The 12,412-nt window shown below is 29.7% G+C and overlaps 1 protein-coding gene and 1 long non-coding RNA gene across 2 annotated transcripts; both read right to left on the reverse strand.

Moving 5' to 3' along the window:
- Positions 1 to 2,543: 2,543 nt before the first annotated feature.
- LOC111700439 (matrix metalloproteinase-14) lies at positions 2,544 to 5,805 on the reverse strand. The gene is made up of 6 exons (XM_023471340.1): positions 5,749 to 5,805; positions 4,890 to 4,994; positions 4,516 to 4,607; positions 3,782 to 3,854; positions 3,077 to 3,158; positions 2,544 to 2,697 (listed from the first exon to the last, which is right to left on the reverse strand). The coding sequence occupies exons 2-6, from the start codon at positions 4,971 to 4,973 to the stop codon at positions 2,600 to 2,602; spliced, it is 429 nt and encodes a 142-aa protein (XP_023327108.1). The 5' UTR covers positions 4,974 to 4,994; positions 5,749 to 5,805; the 3' UTR covers positions 2,544 to 2,599.
- A 1,150-nt stretch (positions 5,806 to 6,955) lies between these two features.
- Positions 6,956 to 7,455, reverse strand: LOC111700440 (uncharacterized). Its single transcript, XR_002764993.1, has 3 exons — positions 7,373 to 7,455; positions 7,186 to 7,259; positions 6,956 to 7,020 (listed from the first exon to the last, which is right to left on the reverse strand). It is a non-coding gene; the product is annotated as an uncharacterized LOC111700440 (long non-coding RNA).
- Positions 7,456 to 12,412: the final 4,957 nt, after the last annotated feature.

Genomic DNA, 12,412 nt, shown 5'->3' on the forward strand with positions numbered 1-12,412 from the left:
TTCTGGATATAAATGGTTTATCTACCTAACTAGTTCTGGATATGACTGGTTTATTTATCTATCTAGTTCTGGATATAACTGGACATGGCCCCAGATTTCATCTCTGACTGCGATGAAATACCAGAGACACGGATACGTGGAGAAAACTCCTTTTCAGCCGGGGGAAAGGTAAGCCAACAAACAAAGCAAAATAAAGCAGTACTTTTCGAATTTTGTCTCTCATCATTTCAAAACTGTTTATTTTCCAAGAAGCTTTTGAAAACGAGTTAATTTGCTGTTAAATTTTTTTTCTCCATTAATAAAATATTGATGACACCATGTAAAAAATGATTTTTTTCTTTCAACATTTGTCTTAATTTCATAACATTTTTGAAATAAGAAAAATAGAGCCATTATCGCCCCTATAATGAAAAGCTTAGCATAAAGGCTTAGCTTTTTAATTTAATTAAAGCTCTGTAAAATTTAGTCTTTTACAGAAATTTTCATCTGTTCTTTGTCACAAAGTGGAAGTATCAGTGAATGGAATTTTATTTTGCATGGTGCAGCATGCGGGCAGAAGGCCAGCCACAATTTCTCGTCCGAGCCACATTCTCCTAATTTTCTCGTTCGAGCTATTTTGAAATCATTGTCCTGCCATTATAATGTTATTTATAAAATCTGGCCACGCTATATGTTATAAATATGGATCAGAAGAAAAGCATTGCAATGATTACATCATTTTTAACCAAAGAGAATGATGTCAAACTTCATTATTAAGGTTAAAACTAAATCTCCTCTGCATAAGTATTTGAGGTAGGAAGCTCAAATTTTCTGCCTTTTCTAACTAACACAAGCCCCTCGCATAAGGCTAAAATTGCTGAGCTTTTATACATACTGCTTGACTTTTCAGGCACACTACTAAATGTCTTTTTACCTATACCAGACTAAATCTTTATTTAGACCTACTTCCAATCAGTGGATTGCTCTTTGGAAAGCCTATAACAAAAACAGGGATATTGCACAACTTGTGCATGAAATTTTGCACAGATTTTTAAATGGAAATTTATACATTTTCAGTTTTTCTTGAATACACATTAAGATTTCAAAAATTTTTCAAATGTTTTTGTAAATCTAAATTCGCTTGGTGAAGGGCTTTTCAGAAATGTATAATTTGTTGCAATTTTTTGTTTGCGCATATTTTGCTTAATTTCTAGATTTTGCAATAAATATTTGGATTTTTGCAAATTTGCCATTTTTTTGCAGATTACTAAAGTAGAGCCCAAGGGCTTTCCAAAAACTTATCAAATGTTATAGATCTGTGTCACAATAAGAAAATAGAGGGGGGGGGGCAATTTTACCCCCCCCCCACTCCTCACAGGCAGCCAGTCGATCAGTAATCCAGACATCAGGCTAAATAGGGTTAAACAAATATAATTTAATTATGCCCTAACAAGGCCAGATTATAAAAAATTAGTAACCTTCAAGGATTGGAAACTTAAAAAATAATTTGGGAAGGGCAAGAATTTCGAGATGCATGGCAAGGACATAGAACGAGAAATTGTTGTGACTAGCCTTCTTTCCCTCGCATTATAGAGCTGAGAATCTTATAATCTTTTTTTATTCGGTTATTAACGTTTAGTTAAATCAACGTAACTCCACCAATTCTTCGGTTGTTAAGTACTGCAGATCCCTGCAGTTAGCACTTTTAAAGGGTGTTTTTGATTAAAATAAAATCGATACAATTGAATCCTGTTCAACTCGGAAGTTTAAAAACATTCCCGTGGTTCAACCGAGTTCCCCAAATAAAAAACATAGATTATAATTACTTTATAACTACATCATTATATATTATAATGAAATTGTCCGTTAGCTACTTTCTTTGGTTCGTTAACGTAACACCCTCAACTGCTTTCAGTACGTTTTGAAGTAATTTGCAGTACACTGACTGAAGTTATTGTATTGTTAGTTAAGAGTGGTAATTTATTTTCTAAAAACTTGTGTTCGTTGCCCAGGTCTAGTGCAGTGGTCTCTGCAGACTGCAGTGCAGTTGAATAATGATATTTCCTGATTAGCTGAAATCTGTAATGTATCCCCAGCTTTATCCTATATCCCTGCAATATAATGATAACTAGGGTAATTAACCGAATCTAAGTTAATCTCTTGAATTTATCTAGTTATACACACCAATTGCAGCAACATCATATTATAGAAAGATTAATTTTATGTGAATGTCGCCTTCACAAATAAAATATCAAATTTTGAGCTATAACTGAGATTTATTTACGAAAAAATTATCTATAAGTATTATTTATCGAATTAAAATAATTAATTAAACACTAAAGAAAAAAAGAAAATTTATCTTAGTTTTGCTTTCATTTGAATGTTTAGACGTTTAAAAAGATTTTTTTTTCTCCCCGGCCCACTCACATTTATTTTACTAGCTATATGATTATTACAAATTATAATCTATTCAATATTATATTAAATTAATAAAATCTGCGTATAGTATAATAGTAAAAATGAAAACAATGACATATTTCTACGTATATAAATAGATACATAACTTTTCCAAAATAAAAGTTTTAAATTTCAAATTTGTTTAATCATCGTAGAAGGTTCTTTAATTAAAAGTAATAAAGTTGACGGCACTAGATTTCGGTCGACGAGAAGATATTTTTCTTATGTCGTCTTCACTAGGAGATACTTCAGTCAGCCATTCTGAAACGAAATAGTTATTATCAAGTTAGTTTTCTTTATCTAAAAATTACTATTGCTCAAAAAAATGTTTATTTGCTTCCAAACAATATTATTTTTTTGTTTAAATTTTCTGAAGAGATTTTTGTTCCAATGACACTTTTAAAGCGCATTCAAAGCAATAAAAGTAATCAAAAATAATCTTCTTTAAAATTGAAAAAGATTAAGAGAAATTGAAGAACAATTTTGAATATTTTAAACGTGAGATCAGGCGTAAAAAATGTAGGCGCTAGAAAGTAGATGTTCAGAAGAGTTTCTGAAGAACTATTTATGTCAAGTGAAATTGATTGATAGGTAAAAGAGAAAAGTTACAAAAAGTATAAATGAATATCTTTAAGTCTACCTGTGTAAAACGGGTTCATAATAGAATTAGTATTGTTTGAATGTTCTAACCCTATCACGTGACCAAACTGATGAGTAGCAACCTAGATGTATAATTGATAAAATTTTTTTTTTAAATCTATATATATATATAAATATATACTATACTGATGTTATATATTTATACATATATATATATCAAGATCTGCTTCATGACATGTACAGGGTGTCCCAATAAACATGGGAATTTAGTGACGAATCCGATATCGTCTTTTTCAATAATTCTTTGATTCAGTAAAGTGATATCTACTGAGAAAGCTGTAATCTGTAAGAGTTTCGTCTGCTATGTTTACATTTAGGTTGTTTATGTTTTTAATGTATACGATTGTATTTAGTAAAACAAGAAAATTACAGTATATACAAACAGAGTAAACTTGCCCTACTTCACTGTTCATCTTTTGTAGACATTATAGACACATCTTAACAGTCTTTTACCGTTTTTATAAAATAAACTCTAGCAGACATAATAATATTATGGCTTTTGAAATTAGGAATTACAATGCTAATTAATAACAAAGACGATATCCAATTCGTCACTGAATTCCCATGTTTTTTATGACACTCTGTATAGTATTTAGGGGTATTACCGAAAATTTCGGAATGTCCAAAATTCGCAAAACCGTTTCAATATCCGCGAAAATGATATAAAAAATATTGTTTGCCTCACCTGAAGAAGATGGGTCTGAAGGTTCAGGTTTGAATATTGAAGACGAGCAAGACTGGATTCTCCTCCCCAAAATCTAAAAGTAAATTAAAACTATTCTATTTCAGATATGCTAACTTTGGACAAACTTCGGATATTATTAAAATATTATAACATGTGACAGGCTTGTCACATGTTATAAACTCATTTGGTCCAATTAAAAGTTTTCAGTTTGAGGTCAAGTGACGATTTTTCAGAATAAACCTTTTCTAAATGACAGAATTTGTTCAAGTATATCGTGCCTCCTCATATACTTTAGAGAAATTTTGTAAAGGAACTGAGTTTTTGTCACAAATTTTGATTTTCTAATCCCTACATCTTTGCAACCTGATGGTGTAAACCTAAGCTATCAATATTTGATCTAAAAGAATTCATAGTTTGAAATATTTAAGGCCTCCAACATTGAATTGCAAAGTTAGGGATAAGCAAATCAGAGTGTGGGACAAAAACTCAATTCCTTTGAGAAAAATTCGGATTTGGGGAGAATGCCATGAACGAAATTATTTTCCTGGAAAGTTAGACCCTAAAACAGTAGAATAGAAAGACGCCATTTCAGCAATCTTATTTTTATTTTCTGTAAATAACTTGTTTCTGAAGGTCGTTTTTTATTCTACAGTGTTATGGGCATGCCTCATACTGTACTAAAACATAAATTTTTAGTTATTTAAGCTCTGGTTATTACTATTATACTATTATACCTTCTGTCGTCAAAAAGTATCCAGGTAGTATCTCCCTTAACACGTGTTGTTGCCAACTCTCCTCCTTCCAAACCAAATAATTCAGCATCCATCTTGAACATTTCAAACAAAAGTTTAAGAAAGGAAGTAAGCTATTTCCACACACTCAAATAGTCTTAAATTCCTATGTATCTTTAAAGCCTGAGACCAAATTTAATGAATGTTGTGACATAGTTGAACCAGCGCGAGACCCAACATATGTGTGCGAACACCCTTTCTGAAGAGAAGTGGTTCAACTAGTCCTTGCTATTTATCAATTCTAGCAGAATTCATAGTTAGAAATATCAAAGGTTAGGTTAAAAAAAATGTTTAAAATGAAATAAATAATGAATTACCTGATTACCATCAGAAGCGCAAACGGAGAAATCACAAAATTGTATTTTTATTTCGGGGTTTCTGTTCGAATCAACACTTTTCATCAGAATCCCTGTATCCGACCACTACATAAAGATAAAATAATAGAACTGAAGAATTGGGGTTTCTTGAAAAATACATAAAATGGAAAAAGGTCTTGCAGAAAAAAAAGAGATAAATGAGTTTTGAATAAAGGAGAGGATGAATTTCTTCAGTCTACTCATTTATCATCTCAATTCTTTTCTTTTACTAATAATCGTTTGTTAAACTTTAAAATAGTAACTTATTTATATCTCTAGATTTTGATTAAAGGTTGTCAGACAAATATCAAATTTATAACCGAAAAAAATAGTCATAGAAAGTAGCCAATTTTGTATACAAAAAGTCGCAAAAAAAAACAATATTAACGTTATTCTATTTTTGAGATAAAAAACACTGAATAAGCTTTGGTCCGGGAAAATCCATATCTTTTTCATTTCGGCTTTCATATTGTCCATGAACAAAAATATTCAAATCAATCTATGGAAATCTTGCTCACAAGTAGAGCTAAATCAATCTCTCATTGGTATTCACATTTGAAAATAAAATAAAAACAATTTGAAGTTCAATAATAACCAGAAAACACTGGAAAAGGAATACGATATTATAGAAAAACTAAAGTGTATTTGACGTCGAATCAAATAGTTTTACGAGATGCTCTAATCAATTGAAATGGGTCTGTTTAAACTCCTCAATTGATACAAGTCTCTGTTCATAAACATCTAGAGTCTAAAAGACATTTTTCTATTTCAGAGTTTTCTGGTTCTCAGAGTGTACACTTGTTAAATTATATATACTTACCTTGTTTGCAGCTTGTGAGAATATTTGTTTAACTTGAGCTAGGGATAGAAGAGCATAATTTGGTAAAATATCCGCTAAAATATTCGGTATAATTTGGTAAAATATCCGTTAATATATTCGGCATAATTTGGCAAAATGTTCGCTAAAATATTCGCCATAATTTGGTTAAATATACGCTAAAATATTTGGTATAATTTGGTAAAATATCTGCTTAAATATTCGGCATAATTTGGTAAAATATCCGCTAAAATATTCGGCATAATTTGGTAAAATATCTGCTAAAATATTTGGCATAATTTTGTAAAATATCCGCTAAAATATTCGGCATAAATCATAAATGATAGCATTCATAATTTCAAAAGGATTGCTACTGTAAAAAAAACTTGAAATTGGTTTTCTTTTCTAATCAATTCTAGGAACTACTCATAGTTTTTATGGATAAGTATAATAATCAACAAATTATATCCAACTTGCAATTAACCAAAAGAGTGATTTTAGAATATTATTTGATTATCTAAATTAAAAGGCCAAATGGGTGGGTTTTTATGATTTATGAATTAACCTTATCAATAAAAATGTAATTATGTCATGATATTTTGTTTTCACTTTTTTTATAGAAATAATTCCCTGTATGTCAGTATTTCTCCGTGTTTTCTAAGCCGTGGCAGCCTGTCCCCGATATCTGGGTTCCCACACCTGACATTAAGTTTTTTAAAATCTTTTTAAAAAAAGATTTTAATAAAGTTTTCACCTTGGGATCATGATTTGATTTTCGGTGTCCTAAACCGGGAACTTTTGAATTAAATGGATTTAAGCTGTTATTTAAGCTGGACATGATTGACACTTTTGAAGTTTAGAGTTTAACTTATTAGCTTTACAAGCATGGTACATTATATAAGATTCATATCCTTTGGTTAAATTACGTAACGGTAAAGGAGAAAGAGCCTCAAAGGAATTATATGTCTTTGCCACAAACTCAAATTTTCCAATGATTCCCTTTATTTTAGGAACCTGATGGTGTAAACCATATATATTTCAAACTAAAGAATATTTGATTCTAACAGAATTAAAAGTTTGAAATATCTAAAAACTACAGGTAACAAAGATATAGGGATTAGAATACAGAGTTTTGCGGCTAAGACTCAATTCCTTTCTTTCACTGATTTGAAACAAGTTTTTAACTCATCCCGTTCATTCAAAAGTTTTCAGCCCTGGTTCATTTCTCCTGTTGTCTCAGGTAGCTTCCAGACCTTCTGGAATGCTTGTGCAGATCTTTAATAAAAATGTTTTTCACATATTTCTTTTTTTTTAATTCAATTCTTAGATTTTTTAAATTTTAAATGGTTCAATGAGCATGAAACAAATAGGCACTGTACTTGGATACTTCTTTGCTTTAAAATTTTATGAATGTCGTCTTCCTATTTCACAGTTTTATACCTGTATCCATATTTATGTAGATATTGTACTGTTGTATCCTTTCTTAAACTTGCGCACAGACACCAAGCAATACACTGAATTTAAGAACTTAGTATTTATATATATATATATATATGCAAATAGGAATATTTTCAACTCTATAATTTCAACTATTCTAAACTTGAGCTAGGGATAGAAGGGTANTTACCGATTATCCGTAAATTTTGGTTGAGGAACTTGGTAGAACCACGGGAATTTTCTTATGTCTTGGTTTAACATTTCTAAGTTAAGTGGGGTCACATGTTTAAAAAGCGAAATTCCAGATTCCGAGCAAAGCTGGGTTTCCAAGCTAGTTTGTTTATATTATTCGAGTCTAATGTTAAGTAGTTTGTTCCAAAAACAGTCTAAATGTCGAGTCTAATGTTTACTAGTCTAAATGTCTAAACAAATTGGCTCCAAATTTGTGCTAAACCTTTATCATGTTCTTATGAAATGGCTAGCTATAGGATTTTCTTAGTTTAATTTCAATTATGTCAACATTGCACATTCACTTTCAAACGGTTTAATCAAATGATATTTTTTTATGTAAAGTAATTCTACGCAAAAAAATAATATGGAATCGGACTCATCAAATCTAATAATTATTTCTGTAATTGTTAATATTGAAATCGATTGTTGGAGGAATCTAATCTAAGAAAGAGAAAATCATATATTAGTTCGTAAAATATCAAACCACCACATTTAATATTTTTGAAACAGAAGTGCGCTTTTGAAAGTATGAAATATATGTTAAAAAATGTTAGACTATTAAATTTAGTTTCTATGTCTCCCATTCAAATCATTGTTTGAGGAATAGAGAGTAAGGACGTCTTCTGTGAACAAAAAATTGAAACAAATGTCACTGCGGCTAGGAATTATATTGCATCATGCATATATCACTGTAGAATTAGGCTTCCGAGTCGAAAAGGCTGTGTGCCTTAAGTTTTGAAACCCATTTCACCCCTTGAAAAAAGATTTTTCGTACTTGCTAACTAATTCCTTTTTGTTGAAATATATATATATATGTTGATTATTAAGCTTAAAGTTTTTATACTTGTTTCGGCGGATTTCAGTTAGGGATCAAACTATGACTGACAGAGACAGAATGTAACATCGCTTTATAGTTAGTCTTACGTAATGTACATATGGAATGTGCACATTAAACATTGCTTACAAAAAAGGAATGCATAACTCGCATTGACAAGTCTGTTTACTTGTGTACGGCAGATGTGTAGGTTCTTGGTGAATTATCCTTGCTCTTTCGTTTGTTTTATATTATGCTCTAAGATGTTATCTTAATAATCAATCAATTTATAAATCGTTAATGAAGATTAAAGAACTAAATCAATTTATAAATCGTTAATGCAGATTAAAGAACTAAATCAATTTATAAATCATAAAGGAAGATTAAAGAACTAAATCAACTTATAAANGGGGGAATTAAATCCCTGAAATCCGGGAAAATATTTTCCCCCGGCCATGGAAATCCGCAAACCTAAAGCTGTAAACATATATATACATCACGTTTCTTTATCAAACTCTAGTTAGAACCAACGAGGTTATAGTGGTTATAGTGTGTAGAGTGATGATGTACGCTAATCCATTACTAATTTTATAGGCCATAAATTGGGACACCCTGTACTTCCTTATATTTATATACTTCCTTATATTTATATACTTCCTTATATTAATATACTTCCTTATATTTTTATTATCTACTTTCAGTGCTATAAGAAAGGATCTGGAAAGGGCTAGGTTTAGTTTAGAGAAAGGAAAATCGTATACTCCTGAACCTACACTTAGGACTTCATTCTACAAATCTTTAGTAGGGACTAGGTCGGGATATTTTAATTATTTTTTTGCTTTTCATTAACACTTTTTTTCTTGTATTTACTTTCATTTCTAGTTCATTTCATAAATATACTTCCTTATATTTATATACTTTGTTATATTTATATACTTCCTTATATTTATATACTTCCTTATATTTATATACTTTCTTATATTTATATACTTTCTTATATTTATATAAATATTTATATACTTCCTTATATTTACATACTTCCTTATATTTATATACTTCCTTTTATTAATATACTTCCTTATATTTATATACTTTCTTATATTTATATACTTTCTTATATTTATATAAAGGGTGTCCCAAAAAACATGGGAATTCAGTGACGAATTCGATATCGTCTTTGTTATAAATAAGCATTGTAATACCTAATTTTAAAAGCCATAAAATTATTATGTCTGCTAGAGTTTATTTCAAGAAGAACAGTGAAGACGGACAAGTCTACTCGGTTTGTATACTGCAATTTTCTTGTTTTACTAAGTACAACCGTGTTACCGTATGCAGTCAAAACAAAAACAAACAAAATGTGAACATAGCAGACGGAACTCTTACAGATTACAGCTTTCCCAGTAGGTATCACTATACTAAATCAAAGAATTATTTAAAAAGACGATATCGAATTCGTCACTCAATTCCAATGTTTATTGGGACACCCTGTACTTCCTTATATTTATATACTTCCTTATATTTATATACTTCCTTATATTTATATACTTTCTTATATTTATATACTTCCTTATATTTATATACTTCCTTATATTTATATACTTCCTTATATTAATATACTTCCTTATATTAATATACTTCCTTATATTTATATACTTCCTTATATTTATATACTTCCTTATATTTACATACTTCCTTTTATAATAATGTATCTTCCTCTTTATACTACAGGGTTTCCCTTTTATTATTACATCCTTTAATTTTTATGTTTTCTTTAATTTGTATGCTTTCCTTCATGCAGGCTGTCTTTTATTTATATACTTCCTTTAATATATGTACTTCCGTTAAATTAGTTCAATCATATTCAGTTCTTTTAATGTAAACATTTAGGACCTTCTTTCTTTTATTCAAATTTCTTTTCCTGTACAGTGCACAGCCATGTAAACAAGATTGAAAGTCGTCTGTGTTTCTTATTTTTTATTCTCAAAGAACTTAAATGATTGTAATTATGTGAATCTTATGCCTGATAAAAGAGTTTAAACCCTGTTTAAAGTATCTTTTTTTAAAATTTATTTTCCTTTGTACTCAGTTTTAACCAAATGTTCTTTTTTATCTCAAATTTGGCTTCCATTATGATTAGCTATCAGTTATTTTTCTGTCATCTTCAATTTCACTATTAAAAATGTCGTCTTCTTTTTTACGTTTTATGTCGTCTTCATATTTATAGAACTGTTCGGGGTCCTGCTGGAGTGTTCTTTTGTTATCCTGTCAGCAGATCTGGATACTTCTCCGCAATTTCAAAACTTTAAACAAAACATTCATAAATTATCTTGAATGTATTTATTTTTCGTTTCTTCAATAAAAATATCTTAAAACGATATCGATTTTATTTATTATGTAAAACAAACATGGTTTTAATTAATACTGGTTTCTTTTGTAATTTTTCGATTCGATCATTATCCTGTTCTAGCCATCTGATCAGATGTTTTTGGTTTTAAATTTCCCAAAACTAAGAAATATTTCAAAAAAAGCTTTGGAATGGAAAAAATGCACAAATTTTCCCAATGGTTGTATACGTTTTTATTAACGGATATTACCCCATAACTAGCTTTAGCGTGCGTCATCTTACGCTCATTTTGGAGAATTTTCTTTGTTGATGGAATTTCGGCTTCTATATTCGTACTCCATCTAATAAACTGTTAATTCTTTCGCATAAAAGACAATTTTTAAAAAAATTGTCTTTTATGTTCAGCAAAACTGGAAATCTTTTTAAGTTAATGTATTGAATTCCTCGTAAACATGATGTTGCAAATCTTTTGTTTTCCTTAAAAATTGTTGAAAATGAGAAAATGAGGCAAAACATGAAAAAAATACAAAAAATCAGTAAAATAGCAGCAGCAGGAAAATAACTGGTAAATATCTCCCAAAGAGTTAGATTTCTGTATTTTGATTCAAGTTATTTTGATCTCTCTGAGCCTATCTATCATTCAATCCCATTATTCTTCTGCAGTAAAATATTCACAGAGAGGTCCGAAAAAAGTGGCAAGAAAATATTATAGCATGTGCGTTAAATGTTGACATTGACATTAATTTTTATTTGGTATCATGGGAAAACACCGGACTACATTTAGGAAATACCAGAATTCAGGAAATATTATGATTATTATCTATGAACTATCAGATCTGATTTTACGAACTTCTTTTAATGTTTACTGGAACACCCAGCATATATATATATATACATATATATATATATACTCTTTATTGATCCATGGTTTTCTATGTTTTGATGAATCTTCTGTTTGAGTCCACGGGGGAATTAAATCCCTGAAATCCGGGAAAATATTTTCCCCCGGCCATGGAAATCCGCAAACCTAAAGCTGTAAACATATATATACATCACGTTTCTTTATCAAACTCTAGTTAGAACCAACGAGGTTATAGTGGTTATAGTGTGTAGAGTGATGATGTACGCTAATCCATTACTAATTTTATAGGCCATAAACTATACCGAGAGCGTACTGCATATTTGTTTATTATAAGTTGATTCTGGCCTAACCTATAGTATATCAATGTTAGTAAACAGTTGTAAGTGTACAGTACAGCTATAACTGAGCACACAGGTAGAGAACTATCATCCTCCCTGGTTAGAACCCTCAACTGATAAAATAGATTGAAAGACTTTAGTAAATTTTGGATATGTAGTTTAATCAATTATTAACAAAGATATGAACTATTTTGATTTTTTTAAACACCGACCAGCCTTTTAATTGTCCTTTACCTTATGCTTCAAAAAAATTTGTTTTCCAAAATTTGATCGTAGCTTTGAGGTTGAAAAGAAAAGAAACACGTGTTTAAAAAAACCGTTTTTAAGTTATGAATAAAAAAAATCTATCGTGATAGGGATGAAGACAATAAGATATTTTTATCACTAATTAAATTCTGGATTTTAAATTTTAATAAATAATATATTATATGCAAATTCAACTCAATTTTTTAAATCTGCATATTTGCATGCACAAAAATTAAATTAAATTGAACTATGACTTCTACATAAGTGATAAAACTCATACATTAAAAACGTTTTTAAAAAAGTTTTAGGTTCTGATTTTATCATTTTACCCCCTAGCTTTGAATGATCATCTTATCAATTTTTTCCTTGCAAAATATTAATTAATACAAAAT

Source organism: Eurytemora carolleeae, unplaced genomic scaffold (assembly GCF_000591075.1).
Source record: "Eurytemora carolleeae unplaced genomic scaffold, Eaff_2.0 scaffold369, whole genome shotgun sequence".
Classification (NCBI taxonomy): Eukaryota; Metazoa; Arthropoda; class Copepoda; order Calanoida; family Temoridae; genus Eurytemora; species Eurytemora carolleeae.